At 41.5% G+C, this 17032-nt stretch overlaps 1 protein-coding gene across 9 annotated transcripts in view; it reads left to right on the top strand.

Moving 5' to 3' along the window:
• Nucleotides 1-17032, top strand: part of frmd4a (FERM domain containing 4A) — an 89096-nt gene that overhangs the window by 30850 nt on the left and 41214 nt on the right. For 8 of the 9 annotated variants that reach the window (XM_085914207.1, XM_085914212.1, XM_085914203.1 and 5 more), the window contains exon 1: nucleotides 8064-8390. The exons of the other annotated variant lie outside the window; for it this stretch is intronic. In XM_085914207.1, coding sequence (XP_085770333.1) covers nucleotides 8298-8390 — 93 coding nt within the window. In that variant the 5' untranslated portion in view covers nucleotides 8064-8297. Of the gene's footprint in view, nucleotides 1-8063; nucleotides 8391-17032 lie in introns of those variants that run through there. 9 annotated transcript variants of the gene reach the window in all.

Genomic DNA, 17032 nt, shown 5'->3' with positions numbered 1-17032 from the left:
CAGTTCCAGGAGCTAACCACGGTTGCGTGGCCTACATGGCTCGGCACATTGTGATTCCGCCGAGGAGACTTTAGGAATGTTGTCTCAGCACGCCAGAGACTTTCATCCATCTAACTTAAAACTGAAGTAGTGGGTTTATCTTGTGCCTTATGTCGTCGACATCCTTCACGTTTTCTACTGCGAGCCACGAATCACCCCGCCGGGAATAAATACAGAAAGGAAGGAGTGAGAATGAAATAAGGGATGAGAGCACGATGGGGGATTCTGATGGATGCCGCTGTCATATTCCCGTTTCCCCCGACGCCCGTCTTGAGGCAGATGACTCGGGCTCCTGTGGTTTACGAGGTGCTCGAGCACTTCCAATGAAGACTCACATACGTCCAGTCTTTAAGATGCCTTTAGGGTCGCCCAGTACAGTGGCCAAATCCCCCGCTTGCTTTGAGCTGCTCAATGATGTAATGAGTTTGGTCATTAAGCTCCTGTTTCCCTTTAACATTGTTTACGAGCACAAGCATCTGTTGGAGGGAAGGGTAATCTTTTCCCGGGGTAAACTCAGTAGCTTGCCTAACACCTTCAATACATAAATGTATGGTTGCTGTGTGTTAATGTTACATACCAGATGAGAAATTATAATTGGATGATAGTTTGAGGCTGGAACACTGGATTATTCATGCAGTGTGTGGTGTCCAGAAAATACTCGACTTCCTCGACGTTTCCTCTTCGCCACCTAATTACGCTACTTGTTTATTCATTGTGCTAATTGTTGATGAATGCTGGAAAGCATAGATGGCTACTTTGCATTGCTGAATATTCAAATTACGCTATTGCCTATCTTCTTCACGCTTTTGTTATGAAGGGGATGCTGACCTGTCACCTAGTGCCTGGATATAGCTATTTTAATTAGCACTGGGTTAGTGCGGAGAGGGCACATGAATGATTCAGCTACGTTAAGAGGATTCAAGGGAACCAACCTTCCTTTTACAGCGGCGCGCTGGGAAAGTGGGTCAGGAAATACAGTAGAATCACTGGTAGGCTTTGGATTTTTCAGGTCACCACTCTTATTTCTTGTACTCGCGCAACAGTAAGTCGCTGAAGAGTCATGCCTAGCAGCTTAACATTCCGACATTCTCACGACATTTTGACAAAAGCCGCAAAATGCAACAAAAATAAATACTCTGCCTAAGGGCATGCTATTGAACATCAGAAGAAAGAGCTTTAAGTCTATTCATCTTTCCAGGCAAAATAGTTCCCCCATTGCTTGCTACTGGCTTAATTTCCATGGAGTCTGTGCCACACTGGTTTCATTCACACACACAAACTTGTCCACAGTGACAAATCTCCTCTCGTGTGAGCCAAACGGTGGCATGATGTGTATGTGTTAATTGGATGTGCTTTTGGCTTCGGTAAAATGTCTCTTGGTGGTACCCACGTGGTCTCCAGCCAAAGCTGCTCTGTGTTGTGTTTGATGAGCTTCTGGACACACACACACACATGCACACACATACACACACACATGGACGCACACAGTCGGTGGCTCCTCATCCTCTCAGTCTTAGACAAAGGCTGTGGCTCTCACGTTAGCAAATGAAATGGCTTGATTAAAAATACATTCTTTCCTTGTGTAGTTTTCATTGCATCTGTAAAGCCCACCAACCCCTCAAATCTCCCCGGCAACATCCCTTCTTCAACACACGCCCAGTTCCCTCAACCAGACACCCACCCAAAAAAAACAACAAAGTTGCACAAGTAGTAGATGATACATTGAAAACTTTTGGGACTATGTAAATTGTGAATACAGACAGAGAGAAAATGAGAGCGTTGCTTCTGTGCCCTCTGAATCTCTTATGTAACTTTGTGTCAAAATGACTCAATTATTGCAAGCTGACCCCATCCCGCTCAATCTCCCTCTGGCCTGTCCCTTCCCTCCTCTCTCTACTAGTTCAGTTTGATATTTTTTTTTTATATTCGAGTTGGTGTCAGCTCACATCTCTCGCAAGGCACGCTATGCCATTATAAGTTCTCCAAATTTGTCATATTGGGAACATTGTGTCACCACGAATATACTTGAACTATTCCCCAAAAGTTCTTAATAATGACGCAGGAATACATCTAGCATGCATTTTATATGACATAATGTGGAAATTGGTACTTTTTTTTTTGCAAAACAGTGGAACATTTGAAGTCGAGCTCAGTCCATTCCAAGACCGTCATCGTTTTTTTCTGTTGAATAAGAGGCTTTCAATTTTGGAGGCATCAAAATAAATTGCAAAGGAAGTCCATAAATAGACCCCAAGTACCCATATGGAAGGATTAAAATTGAAGCATAATATAACTTTAATCAGAACACCCTTATTAAACTTTTGCCCCCGTATGCACAATAAGCCAAATAAATGGAGAGGACAATTATCATAAATTTGATGCCATTTGTGTATATAGAAAATCAATCCTCAACTTGTATTACAGTTATTATTATTATCGAGCCCCCGCTTTCCAGTTTTTGCCCTGCCTATCACACACGCACATGTGAGCGCGCACGCACACACACACACACACACACACACACACACACACACACACACACACACACACACACGCTCAATAGACGTGGTTGTGTAATTCAGAGACCTCATCTGCTATTCACAACTGCAAATTGCAGATCTCGCTTCCATTTAAGTCAGCCGCTGCTCTCATAATAGAATACTTATAGGGCCATTTGAATGATATATTCTGAAATATTATAATTCTAATACCAGTAAGGCATGGGTGCTACTTATGAAGGCAATGACTATGGACTGGGTTTTTTTTCTTTGTTGTTTTCATGACAGCACATTTGTCAATACAATGTTGAAGACCTTTCTGGAGGTCATGACATGGACATTGAAAAGCACTAAGGCTTACATATTTTAGCGGTGTTTCTCAACTAGTGGTGGTGGTAGCTGGTTAATGAGAAAAAAAAAGACAGATAGAATGTTGTGTTGTAACATTGACCACTGTTTCCCAACCTTTGTTTTGCCAAGCCACATCTTTTAGGATATTATTCTGCATGTCACTATATGTCGCCGGCATTGATAGACTTGCAGTAAGTTATCATTTTCGGACCAGTTTAGTGAAAATTGCATGACAATCTGCTGATCTGTCATGGCACACTGTTGTGGTTGGTAATCCGAGAAATGGAGAAACCATAAAAAGTGCCTATTACAATAAAAACAGTTGCAGAATAAGTAGTGGGTGTCTTAACAGTACAATTGGGCTTTGGAAAGAAGTGTTCTTCGGTGCTCTTTGATGCCATCACAATGACATGTGCAGTTCAAACTAAATTAAAAACCCAAACCGCTGTGAATTATTTGTTGTGCAGGACCCTCAAACTGTCACCACCTTGATTAAACATGCAGTGTTTTTACACAAGGTGTAGTATCTGCAATGGTGTATCATTTGTTAGCACAATATTTGCTGACCAAGTCATGATGATTTGAGTTTCCACCGTGCCGCTGATCTTTTTTTTTTTTTACTGGATAAATAGCTTTTATTTTCAATGCATATGTTTTATTCATAGCGGAGCAACAACAAAGCAGGTTGAGCATGTTTTTCAGAGAGCGGCCCGGCTTGACTCCAGTGAGTCATTGATTTTTTATGACTAGCCACCCTGACAAGCAAAGCTGTATTATTATAATAACAACATATGGCGAGACTTGCACAGGCTCAGCAAATGCAAAAAGTCCCGTAGATAGATGGTCATCGACTTTGCTCTTTCTGTGCTGAGGTGCTGAATAAACTATTTGTGAACTCCGGAGACGTTCTCGAGAATCCGTCCCACTGTCATCTCGTGGAGTGGAAAAGCCAATAACAATCCGCCCGCTCTCATCACATGATCATATTTAGATTTGGTGACTGAGGCGAGGAGGAGAAAGTCAAGTGTGTTTTCAGTCAACAAATAGACTTGCTGCTCCACAAAGGAATGTAATTCCAATCATAATAAAGAAACAAATGTTGTTAATATTTGTCAACCGTGGCTTTGTGAAGCCCTTTGAGAGTTTTCTGATTAATGGCTACCTGTATACAAATAAATCTGATTTGACTTGCGCTCCCGGTCAGTGCTCCTGGAGGCCCCACAGAGGACCGCACACTTATTAATCAGATGTATAAAAAAAACAACAACATTGAAGCGTTGAATATATCCATGTTTTTGGAGGATACAACTGGAGTAACTCGTTATGCTTTCCAAATGTACTTCCAGTGTTAGAAGACATTTGCGGTTGTTTGAGACTGTGTTGTAGTGGCCATGATATGGTCTTCTTCTCTGATGCACAATTGCATTGCAGGTGCTAGTCAGTGATGTCCGCTATCCCCAGTTGAAAACCCCTGGTCTAGATAAAGGTAGTTAGCAGTTAGTTACTTTTTTTTTTGCTTTTACCACTCCTCTTTTCATCACGGGCCTATGACAGAATTTGGGCCATCTTGAAAGTGTGGCTATCGATAATGGTTGTGTTTGTAGTAGTGTATTATGTTGGTCATCAGAAGCACACCAGATAGTATTAGAGCAATAACAATCTTTTTTTGTCCTTATCACATTTAAGGTTGAAGTGAAAATTAGCGTGTTTGTAGCCAGCTTTACTGTAAGAGTCCCCTCACAGCTGGTTGAGCAGATGCTGTGCTGAATAATGCGGTTTGTCCAAAACAGCTTTCTCCCCTGAGCGCGGACAAAGCTTTCCAAAATACAAATATGTCCCAGTTTTCAACACGAGCCATACAATCGTTCCCATTTCCAGGAAACCTCCCAGGCAATCTGTTACCTTGAACGTGTTTTACGAGTCCCGCCTAAACTAACAACTGTGGTGAGGAAATGAAATCAAAATGAAAAGCGGCCCTGCAGGGAGCCCATCAGGATTGCATTAGCATAGTAAGAATCTGCAAGAGCAACGTGAACTCCTGGGGATTATACAAAAAATGAAGCATTTAACGTTAGTTTAACCTCGTTCATTCCAGGGCGCCGGTGGACATTAATTTTGTTTGCATTTTGACAATGTTTTCCTGCACAACACATAAGTGAACAGAAAAATGTAAAACGCCAGTATTAGTCTTAATTTACACAGAGCAGAGAAAGAAAGTACACGCCCGTGTGCATTTAATATGCGCTGTTTATATATGTTGCTGCTGTGTGTGCATTAATTGAGCAGGTTATAATTAGCATAAAACCTATGCTAATTTTCATTTTGCATTATATATTCGCTTTAAACTTGGAGACTTTTGCTAGAGGAAATTACAATCCACGATTGGGTTAATATTTGGCTCTTTGAATCAGGGTTTTTTTGCGGTCATATGATCATTTTTTTGATTTGCAGCTTTGTTATTGCTCATGTGCATCATGTGAAAACATGCAAGCGCATTGAGAAGCAGTTCAGCTCCAGGGTGTCAACCCCCAAAACAGACGCACAAAGAGAGTGAGCCCAGTGAGAAGCAGGACCGTAGGGATGAGTCAGACGGCCTGTGGGCAGTCAAACAGTCTGGCAGCGTTATCAGACGAAATTAACGCGGAGCCTGGATCCAACGATGCTTTTTATTACATCCCGAAACAAAGAGGAGGCAGATGCCTATAATCACACATAAAATTAGCCCAGCTTTGATTGCATCTGTCTTATTATCTTGACTTTTAATATTGGCTGGTTTTCTATTCTGGTTGCTTGGTTTGTATCTGTCAAATTTTACGTCTTACTATCAGGGGGAATGTATTATTAGCTGATTTATTTCGAGGACTGCCGGCGCAAACTGACCCAGATCATCAAGGCATGTCAGAATCACCCGTCTTAACGCTTGATATTCACAGTTTAATGCCCCATTTTTAGCTCATAAACATGTGGGCATGGATTGCCCTTGGCTTCAAATTGAAACATATTTAACATATTTAAACATGCCTCCCTCCCCACACACACATTAAGATGTCAAGGGATGAAAATAAACTTAAAGGAAAAACGGTGGTAACACATCCCTAACGTGTTCACACTTCTCATCTCCATCTGGATATCTCCTTGTTGAAGGTGTCAGGCAAAAATCTCACCAACCTGACCGACCTTCTGCAATCAGAAGTGTGTGTGTGTGTGTGTGTGTGTTTGTGTTAATAAAGTCTTGCTTACTTCGCAACCCTGGATTACTACATGCCAGGCAGATGCTAAGTTTATAAATAAACCACTGATCATTTTTCATGTAGGCCACAGTTAGTGGCATGCAGATGTGGGCCAGGCCTGTTGAATAAATAATACTGACTGAGGATTACCGCATCAGATAATTTTCTCCTGAGTGATTGTCAGGACGCAATGTATGTCGGTGCGTCTATCCTCCAGTATCGTTTTGTGAAAGCTGGCGGGTGATCTTCACTTACAGGCGCTTGAGGAGGAGGATGCTCTTTTGGACAGCTGCTGTTTATCTGATAGTGAGAGCAACAAACCAGTCATATTTCCTTTGTAGTCATATTTTCCTTGTTGAGTCATTAGAGTCACATTTTAATGTCTTGCAGGCGTCTTGTGTTGATGACACAGTTAGTTCAGTGACTGTTGTTAGTATAAAAGTAAGTATAAAAAGTTTACACAGCCATGTTCAAATTGCAGATTAACCTATACAATAATTGAGGATGGACTGGACTCAAAATTAACATTCATGTTAAATGGGAATAAGCACACTTCTGCCATTGTTACATTGAAGGTTTTGCTGGTTTTGTAGGCTTTCCCTGACATTGTTTTGCCTTAGGATAGAGCGTGAAGAGTTTTTAGATCCACCATATGTCTGCGTGCACGTGCATTGATCCTCTCCCATTAATCAGCCAACCGCAGTATTGATGTGCGGAGCCCGCCCCGGCTCGGGGATGAGTGATGATGAGAATATGACTTGTTGGGTGCAGCCATATCTCAGAGGTCCAATAGTTCTAATGGACATGTATAGACCACCCCACTGGAAGCTGAAGGCAAGACCACTGACTCAGCTGAATAGGCGCTGATCCGAATGAGTGTCTGAGCTTGCTCGGATAAATCTGGCTAATTTCCTGACTATTTTGCATATAGATGATGTATCTTGCATTAGAATAATGTAGGCTTGACTTCACTGTTTGTGTGTGATCCCTCCCGCCACCCCTCCCCCTAAATCCAGACAGCGCAGAGAGAGAAAGCTTGATGTGGGATTTCATTGATAATCTCCCTACCAGATGGCAAAAAAAAAATAAAAAAATCCCATTTTCCTTTTGAGGTCCCCTCACACACACATACGTGATCCCAGCGGGTGGGCAAATCACCTAATGTTATACGACAAGTACTGTATGGTGCGCTGATCATTTATGTTATTAATTAATGAAATTGTCTTTTTAATAGTCCTCCAAAATTTGTTACAGTAATTCTCTGAATATTAGTGTTCTTAAAATATATTTTGTAAAATGATAAATTATAGTTAGATTGAATAAAAATATTACACTTAAAATGAATGATTTAAAATGTATTGTCTGTGTTCTGTAGTAATTTCTTTGTTAGGATAATTTTGTAATTTAGTTTAATTCATTTCAAGAATTGTGCAATCTTTATTAATTTTGCGCATTTCCCCCACAAGAATTGGTTACTTAAAAAGTATTTTTATTATCTTTTTCAAAATTATTTTGTAGTCATTTATCACTTTTTTTATTCTAAATAATTAAATATGTAAAAACAATATTTTTCATTTGTTAAATTGGTTAATTGATTATGGTTTAATTCATTATACATGAATTTATTTATTCTTATTTTATTCCATTTTATTCGTATTCTCATTTTATTGTATTCTATTTGATCAATATTTCCCTAATTTTTCTAATTCAATGATTAATTAAAACAGCGTTTGGCTCACACGACCCGGGCGCGTACGCTAATAACATCAATGACGTCATATTAATCCAGTGACCTGGATAAACCCCCCTACCGGAGGAAGTGAGGAAGGAGAAAGGGGAGGGTACGTGTAGGGGGAGTGGGTTGCCGCTGTCAGACTGAGAGGAGGAGAGACAAAAGCGTCTCCCTCTCCCTCCCACTCTCACTCGCTCACTCATTCAGCACAGAGTGTGGAGCACGGCGGAATGGACAGCGTTCTCACAACAAAGAAAGGAACTTAGAATTTCTTCTTATTCTAAGCAACACTGCAACCTCACAAGCACCCTCTTTTTGTAACTGGTGCACGCGGGAAAGCTCGCGTGGATCCCGGCTTCCAGGCTGGACGGGACGGCGAGGACGCCTACGCCAACTTCCCACGGCGGCACACATGCTCACACGCCCACGGACACTCTGGAGCGTACCATGCTGGTCCAGGGAGCAGTGACGCCCGGGAGGACCCGCCGGCTGATGCTCAAACTGCCGGTCGGGACTCTTCGCAGGAACAGTGGGGAACGGGTGAGCACCCGGGTTTCCCTTTTCACACTCTCTTTGGACCAGGTTCCCTTGTTTTGTGTGTGAGTGTGTGTGTCTGTGTGTGTATGTGAGAGTAAATGGGACTAGAAGCGGTTCTAGGCTAATCCAAGAGATGGTATTAGTTTGAAGTTGGAGGCAAGTCAAGAGCAAAGCTTTTAATCTCTGCAGTGAACAATTACTGGTGTGTCTGTCAATCCTGGGCCCATCTCTCTGATAGTTCAAGGTTGTCAGGGGGGACAGTGGGAATACTCGTCTCAACATATTTGAAGTGACAGTGAGGGTCTGGGAGTTTTTTTTTACATCATCTTTGGACTACCAGAGCTCAATTTGTAATTCACATTGTGGATGCAGATGCAAGGTAATGGTTTTCCAGCAGACTTAAAGATGGAATGTGCGTGCCACACAGTTTTTCTTCATGGGTTGGTAAAGACAAGCTGTGACCTGCCAGCTCAATGAATCATTCGCCTATTGTGTTCTTCAGAAAAGTTGTCTACCACATGTGGAAGCTCATTTGCTGATGTTGTGGTACAGAGGTGTCACGCTCATTGACAGCGCAGGTCAATTGTTGTGCGGTAGTCAATAGCTTTCAACCATCCGCAAGTACCCTAGTGCCAATTGTTTACAAAAAATTATGAAAAGGTGTTTTAAGCAAGGCCAACATTAGATTACAGGATGGCATGTATTTTGAATCTTCTTTTGTAGTGTGCGAGTCATGTAAACGCCACAAGCTCCGCAGAGAATTCTCTTTGTACTTCTTCTCTTTGAATGCACACAGGAGTGGAACTGTCTAAATAACATGAGTTCGCTACGCTGGAGGCAGCACGGTAGACAAGTGGTTTGCATATCTGACTCACAATCGTGGGCTTGGGGGTTGAAGCTCCTCTGTTTTGTGGCTTTTCTCTCAGCGTCTCGAAGACTCTCAATGGTCTACGTGTTGATGCCCTGTGATTGGCAGGTGTCTCGTCCAGGGTGTACACCACCTTGCCTCTCCATGAGTGAAACTTTGGAAATGTAATCTACGTGTTGTCATGTAAACACTGAAGAAAATGGTTGGAAGGAAAGCAAATGAATACTCACCGCCTGACGTAACTGCGTCTGCCATACTCGTGAAATCAACTCTCTTGCTGCAGAATTTCTGGCTGCGTAACGGGGAGGAGGTCGGCGCTGTGATTGCAATCTCATATTCTCATCCTCTTTCTTCAACTTGCAGACCTGCTGGGTTTAAGTGCACACAGTGGGAGTTACTTGTGGTGTGTACATCCTCTCACTTCAGAAAAATGTCTGGATATAAACAAAAGTCATGCACTGACCTTTCCGCAAGAGTGAGGTGGAGTTTTTCATGGCAGACTTGAGGAGATTTTTTTTTTCTATTCCAGAATGGCCTTTTTAAATTAAAACATAGGCTATTGGTTCCCGTACTAGTACTAGTGTGTTATGAATTAATTTGGATGAATAATTGTCTTTGTTAGATTCCGAATCCCTGCAGAAAATGTGTCTGTCTTGAAGGTAAGAAACGGTTGAATGCAATTAGGACATGAGGGAAGCAGGTTTCGAAAGAGCCCCCAGCAATGAGTAGCACACATGCATACTATCTTAGTGCATGCATGCGCGTTGCTTTCTTCAAATCACCATTTGTTACCATGGAGATGTGTTATTTTAATGGATGCTCTTACATTTCTTTCTTTGAAATGAAATTCTCTTCCCTGTCACTCATTTACTACAGAAAAATCATTCCATGTCGCCATAAGTGATGGATGTATCTAAGATGATTGGTATCTTCAGGGTGAAGACGAAAGAAGACCTTAACTAAGCAAAAAAAAATACATTTGCAATTTCTCTCCTCGTGCAACTTGTCACGCTCGGCTGGCTTGTGTTGACAACCTGGCAAAGAAAGCAAATACTAAATGAGAACTATTATGTCTGTGACATGCCTTCATAATAAATAGCCGAGGGCTCGAGAGCGATAGCCTATTTTCACCCTGTTTTTTTTTTTTTTTATGACATCATCAAATGTATCTTTGTACATCTGTCTGAGCCAGCGACATGTAGTGACATGCACAAGTAAAAGCTTTTCCACTAAATGGCAGAAGGCAGGCTAACAAGAAACTGGAACCAGAACAGTTTTTATTTCGTATTGTGTCCCCTTTATGTTAAATAGCAGAGAGTATAAACAGTTTGTTGTTGTGGAGATGTTTACCTCTGTTCAGTAGTCTGAATTAGGATTATCGCCCGACTTTGTTAACCCGCTATCACTTTAAGCTCAAGCTTTTACTGTGAAATTAGGTAAAGCAAAATAACAAACAAGGGGATGAGACGGCATGAGAAGGAGCCAGACGTCAACAAAACATTCAGGACCTGATTTACTAAAGCTCTGCCCAAAAAAACTGATGAGGGCAAGGCTTTTCAGTAACTCATTAATTTGTTTGGCTTTTCCACTGACACTTCCAATTTCCTCACCAGGAACTTCATTTTTTTTGCTTGCGCCGCTCTCCTAATTTTTCCTTGGGGAAAACCAACCCTCTTTTTAATATGGTGGCTTTCACCACTTTAACACTTTAGCAGTTGCATCACAATCTTGGTACATAATTCAGGGTCTACGATTTCGAACTTTGTGGAGTTAAAATGTTCTTTGAGAAAACGTCAACAAGGTGGCCCAAGAAAAGAAGTTCACCCACTTGTTTGCCAAGCACATTCAGCAGCAGAACAATAGCAGACAATAGCCTGACTGTAATTCACCTCCCTATATATTGGCCCTTTAAAAGTTGGGGGAAGTGAGACAGGAATACTAATCGATCCTCGTTACGTTTAAACATCCTGTCGGCGCCAATCATGGAGAAGGTCAGCCATGTGGATCAGGTGCACGCAAAGTCCAATCCTCATCAAGATGATCCAATTGTACACACATTACAGTCAGGGTTCATTTGGAGAAATGTCGGCCACATGTAGAATCACAGAATTCCAGTGACCCTCAATTTGTAGAGTTTGTTGTAGTCCAACTAACCATCCATCCATTTTCTATAGAACTTATCCTCATTAGGGTTGCAGGTGAGACCTAACATGCATGTTTTTAGAATATTGGGAGAAGCAAGTGTGGGAGATTAAACTCAGACTGGATCACCAAATTTGTAAAAATCCACAATACCACAAAAAAGTAAACTGCAATAAGGCAAAGTGTGCTTTTGTTTACACTCGCCAAATTGTCATCTGAAGCGGGAACCAACATATTGATTCCGTGTGATCTCACTGAGCCTTCCAGGACTTCGGGCAGGAACGCTGAGGCCGGTCAGTCCAATTATTGAGACAAAGGACGGTGAAAGAGGGAGGAAGAAAGAGTTGTGAGAAACTGGAGCTGAAAGCTGGAGGCTGGGCATCCACTGCAGGCCCCACTCGCCTCTCCCTCCCCTGCCTGCCTTGAAAGGGAACCCCCCTCGCCTCCCCAAGGCTGAATGTTTTTGAGAAGGGAGGGGGCACGAAAGGAGGGAATGAAGAGACTCCCACCCTTTCATCACTCTATGCTGTGATTTTTTTCTCTCTCCTATATCCTTTATTCCCCATCCAAAAATGAAACCTATGGTCATGCGGCACAGCTGCGTTCAAGATCAAATGAGTTGAAGCCTTTTGGCTGCCGGTGGAAGGTGACGCCAATCGACCACTCAATCTCTCGCTCTGTCTCTCGCTCTGTCTCCCTCGCTTTCTCTCCCGCTCTCTCTGTGAAGGGTAGCTATGGGGAGAGTGGATTCCTGTCCTTGGCAAAACATCTTGAGACACTGAGGTGTTGGCGGGGGTTCCTCTCTGCCACCTTCTCACAGAGCTTGGGAAGATGACATCATTATCTCTGCTCCTTTATTTGCAGAAATGTGTTCTGGTAAGGGGAGGGGTGGTAAAAGAGAGGGAGAACCAAAATACAGATTGCTGTCATGTTGGTGAATATTTGCGCTCTTTGTTAGACAGCAAGGAGAACAAAAGAAGACATCATGACGTCATCGTATTCGTTGTGTTTGTGTACTTGTCTTGCTATCTTTGGCTGCCGCCTTCTTTGACAGTATCATACTTTTGATTATTTTGACATTTTACCTGGTATTTTTGAATTTTTGTGTTTGTCTCTGTGTGGAGTGGTCTTAGCTATCCCATTTTACATTGTGTGTGTCGAAGAGGGGGGTCTTGTGTTCCTGCCTTTGTGTGGCACCATTCTTGTTAACGTCTCACTATTTGGACATTTGTGTAAGTGTGTGTGGGGTCTTGTCTTCCTGTCTTTGTGTGGCACAATCGTTGACGTCCCTGAGATCCCACCTACCAAAAAAAAAAAAAAAAAATCACTAATGACTCTTATGAAACAGCATCTATTGTGTGTGTTTTCTTTCTTTTATTGAGTGTCTTAATCCAAGCCACCTTTTATTGTTTGGATTTTAATTTTGCGTGTACAATCTAGTGCATGTGTGTATGTATGTGTGTGTGTGTGTGTGTGTGTGTGTGTGTGTGTGTGTGTGTGTGTGTGTGTGTTTGTGCACAATAACGCATGTGCATGAAGGACAGAGAGTGAGAGAGTATTTCTTCCCCCCCTCCCTTGTTTTCCTGTGGGTGTACTGCAAGAACATGGTAATCCTCATTAATATTTATCTGCAAGCCAAAGTGGATGGAGAGAATGATTAGCTGGAGCGCATATATTTTCAGTTGTCGCATTTTGAATGTGCTCGCTGCTCTCTTTATTATGATTCATTCACTGGCTCAAATTGTGTACCAGATAGTCCTGATTTCCTTTACACATGTGATATTCTGTGCACATATATGAATTACCGTAGAAAACAAAGCACTCACAAACATCCGCTCAGTACATACGCTGCCTTCATCCCTCTCTCAAGACAGATTAAGTTATGTTATTGATTTTCATGCTTGCACCTCTAACACAATCAAATTAAATGAGAGTGATCGGAATTGAATTTCCATCACACTCAATCCATGCATGTCACTTCTCGTCCCAGCTGTACTGTTAGCGGCACACACTGATTCGCAACCAACAGTGCCGGGAGAAACCGTTGGGAAATGATCCAATTTTAAAATGTATTTACTTCAAATTATTTCATTTAAGTCAATTTGTGAGTCAATTGACACAAGATCATCATCATTTCAGTATACAGTGTTACCTTGACTAACCAGTTGCCCAATTTATGAGCGGATTTTTTATTTTTTTTTACTTTATGTTGCAAGCCAAAACTGGAGGTACAGTGGTGCTCCATTCCATTCGTTCTTACCATGGCAGAAAATCCAAACACTTATATCTCAAATCATCTTTCTCCATCCAATTAAATGGAGAAAAGAGGATAAAGAATAGATAACTCTGGTTGTATTCAAATGTCTATTGTTCAACATAGATGGTAGTTAGCCCATGCCTATTGCATTTCACATTAGTAATGACATTAATTTAGATGTAGTGAGTGGAAATAATCATTTGCCTGTAGTCTTTGGTCAAATTTTTGCACATACATTTACATTTGTTTACGCCAAAGAGCTTCACATGACACTGCTTTTTGTGCATTCATAGGGTTTGTGACCCATTTTCCTTCAGTGCGGGGGCCCCCTCTGCCACTTCATGCTTCATGCATATGCCTGACTGAAGATAAAAGCAGGAGGAGGAATGAGATAGAAGTTCCTCATAAGAAGCCAAGTAGAGATACATAGAGAGGAGAAGAAGAGCCAACAGGTTAAGAAGGGAACACACAAATGAAAAAGACCGAAACTTGTTATCGATGACCTGATTAGATATCTAGTTAGTACAGTGGACCCTCGAAGGGATGAGAAACAAGATCATTTAAAGTGGTGGCTTGAGCAGTGGCTTTGTATAATCATTGAGTCATCCACTGTTTGTAATTTGTCATTTGATGTTGCGGCACTCTGATTATTTAATGCATTACAAGGCACATATTTGACATTCAAAAAATGTCACACACCACCCCCAAAAAAAGAACAGTACTGTAGTGCCTTAAGATTCAAAGTTTTTTCTTTTTTAAAAATAAAAGGAGAATAATACTAATGTTGTACTTTATAGAAGAAACACAATAGCATAATTCATCAGAATGTAAAGAAGTAAATATTTTTGGCTCCTTCTAGTGTACACAACTTGGAAACCACGAGGCAGTATAATACAGTCATGCAGACCTAAACAAAGAAGACTTTCACAACTACTGTAAGGGCCTCAATAAACTGCAGTACTAGTGATTGTTATTTGCTTTTGGAATGCAGAGGTTACTGTGCTGTTTCAGAGCGAGAGGCAAAAAAACACCAGTTAACCTGTCAATCATAACAGTTTTTTTTTTTATATCTGACCAGCTGTCACTGATTGTTTACATTAGTGGGCCCCGTGTGACCTTTCCCAGGATTCCGTGCAACAAGCGCACACAGGGAATCATGGGAACAGTTCAGTGCGGTCCCTAACCCCGCAGCTCTCACCTCGGCAAATATTTACTCCTGTCGTAAATTAGGGCCTACTCGGAGGTGCACGTTTCCAACCTTCTGACGTTGCTCCTGATTCATGTTGGAAAAATCACATTGTAGGAATGCTGTGCATTCCTACAGGTTTTCTCAGGACACTGCTGAGAAGGCTTGTGAGAAACTATGTGCTTGTTCCTTTTAAATAGGCTAAAACTCCAGACTAAGGGGACATTCTGCTCCCATGATGTCATCTAGAGAAGCTTCCAACTTGCGGAAGTGTGACGCTTTTCAAACAGCCATCTGTTTCTCTGGCCACACATGCATCTTCTGAATCAGAAGACACAGATTAGGAAACGGTTGTTTAACTTTTCTATTTTTTTATACGCATTATGAATATTTGTTGGGTTTTTGGGCGGCTGAAATTGATTAATGGCATTTTCAGTCATTTAAATGAGGAAAGATGATTTGAAATAAAATAGACTCTTATCTAAAAGTACCACTCAATATTTAACCATCAAAATTTTTATCCAAACCTTGTCATTTAGCCTCGTTTAGTTGACAGGCTAATGTTAATTATCATAGAATCAAATCATTTCTAAATGTTCACACATGGACATTGTTTATCACAGTTGTGTGTATGGCTTTGAAGACAACCGGACAAAGAGAGAGCGACAGCCACTCGTAGAGCATCTGCATTTCCTTAGTGGGAATGTTTGTTTTTATGGCTGCGACTTGGACCGGAGAAATGTGATTTGAGTGGGAGAGTAAGTGGGGGGTGAAGAAGAGAGGGTCACTGGAGACCATTAGCTACATTCAACTCACAGGGCTTTGACCTTGACGAGAGAAAAAGCACATAGGGCTGCTCTTTCTGGCTCCAATCCAGAGGTGACCCAATTATTTGATCGTAGTGGTCTCAGGAGGAAATTAAAGGTTGATCATTGCCTTGGCGTTGGGTGATTTTTCCTGTGATGGCTCTTGTGGGTGTTTAAAGAGACAAGATGCACCTGTGGATGTCACACCGACTGTCTGCTCATGGAGGCAGGCACTCTGGCCTCCTCTGGCATCATGTTATTCTATTACACGATCATGTGTTTGCTTTAAGACCACTTTACCAGGTAGGACTTAAACTCATAAAATGACCAAAAAATAGGGCTGTCACTGTGATGGATTGTGCCATAATGTGCCACGTTGTGTGTTCAAAAGTTGATCTGGGGGCCATTTGTGGTTGTTAGCTGAGCCGCGGGTTTCTGTGATGACAGAGCAAGTGGCAATATGGCCGACTCCTGAGATGGACAAAACCAAGGGGATTTTGGTGCTTAATTCATATTCTGCAAACAAAGCATTAGTCAGAATGACATGTTTAATGTGGTGGGGCTTGCCTAGAACATGCAAAGAACAGAATTTCTTTGACTTCCCCTTTTAATGTGGAACAAAAAAAATCATTAAAGCATATTATCATTCAAAATGGTAAATACATGTGAATGCTACAAAATAAATTGAAAGAAGTGTTTTTTAATTATACATATATATTTATATACGTATTCACTTTTTTATTACAATTGTAAATGCATGTCAGGAAATATCACACTATATTTCCATTAAAAATACATCGTCAAAACATAACATTTTGCCTTGTCACCAATAACTGCAATGAATATTTTAATATGCTTAACTGCTTAGCATATGTTGACCCACGGGTGAAGTGCCCCCCCCCCCCACTCACACACACACACACACACACACACACACACACACACACACACACACACACACACAGGCTCTCATTTATTCTATACATGGCGCTCAGTAGAAAAAAAATAATTGGCCATCTCTGTGGTAGACCAAAATCACGGGCAAAGGCTGAGTTGCTCCATTAACCCCAATGAGATAGTGTCAAGGTAATTGCAAGAACGACACTGACACACTTTAATACTACCACTGGATGAGAGATCGGATTTTGCTCCGCTTTTTGTTTGTCATTGTTCAGCTCAGGATACAGACAGACTTCCAGGAAATGATGTTGCGAGGACAGCGCTCACTGCCAAATAAGCCGGCTAGTGTTGCAATGGATATCTGAAAGGGGGACAAATACGCACAAAGCTTTATTTGGCTTTCACTGTTTCTCCAGGCCGTCTTGAATTAAAACAGATGCTTTGGTCATTTTTGATAGCCTTAATGTTCTCATTAGTTGTATCGTT

Source organism: Syngnathus leptorhynchus, chromosome 6, assembly GCF_054491065.1.
Source record: "Syngnathus leptorhynchus isolate UIUO chromosome 6, UIUO_Slep, whole genome shotgun sequence".
NCBI classification, from domain to species: Eukaryota; Metazoa; Chordata; class Actinopteri; order Syngnathiformes; family Syngnathidae; genus Syngnathus; species Syngnathus leptorhynchus.
The sequence above is the reverse complement of the archived record's forward strand: the minus strand, read 5'-3'. Positions and strand labels throughout refer to the sequence as shown.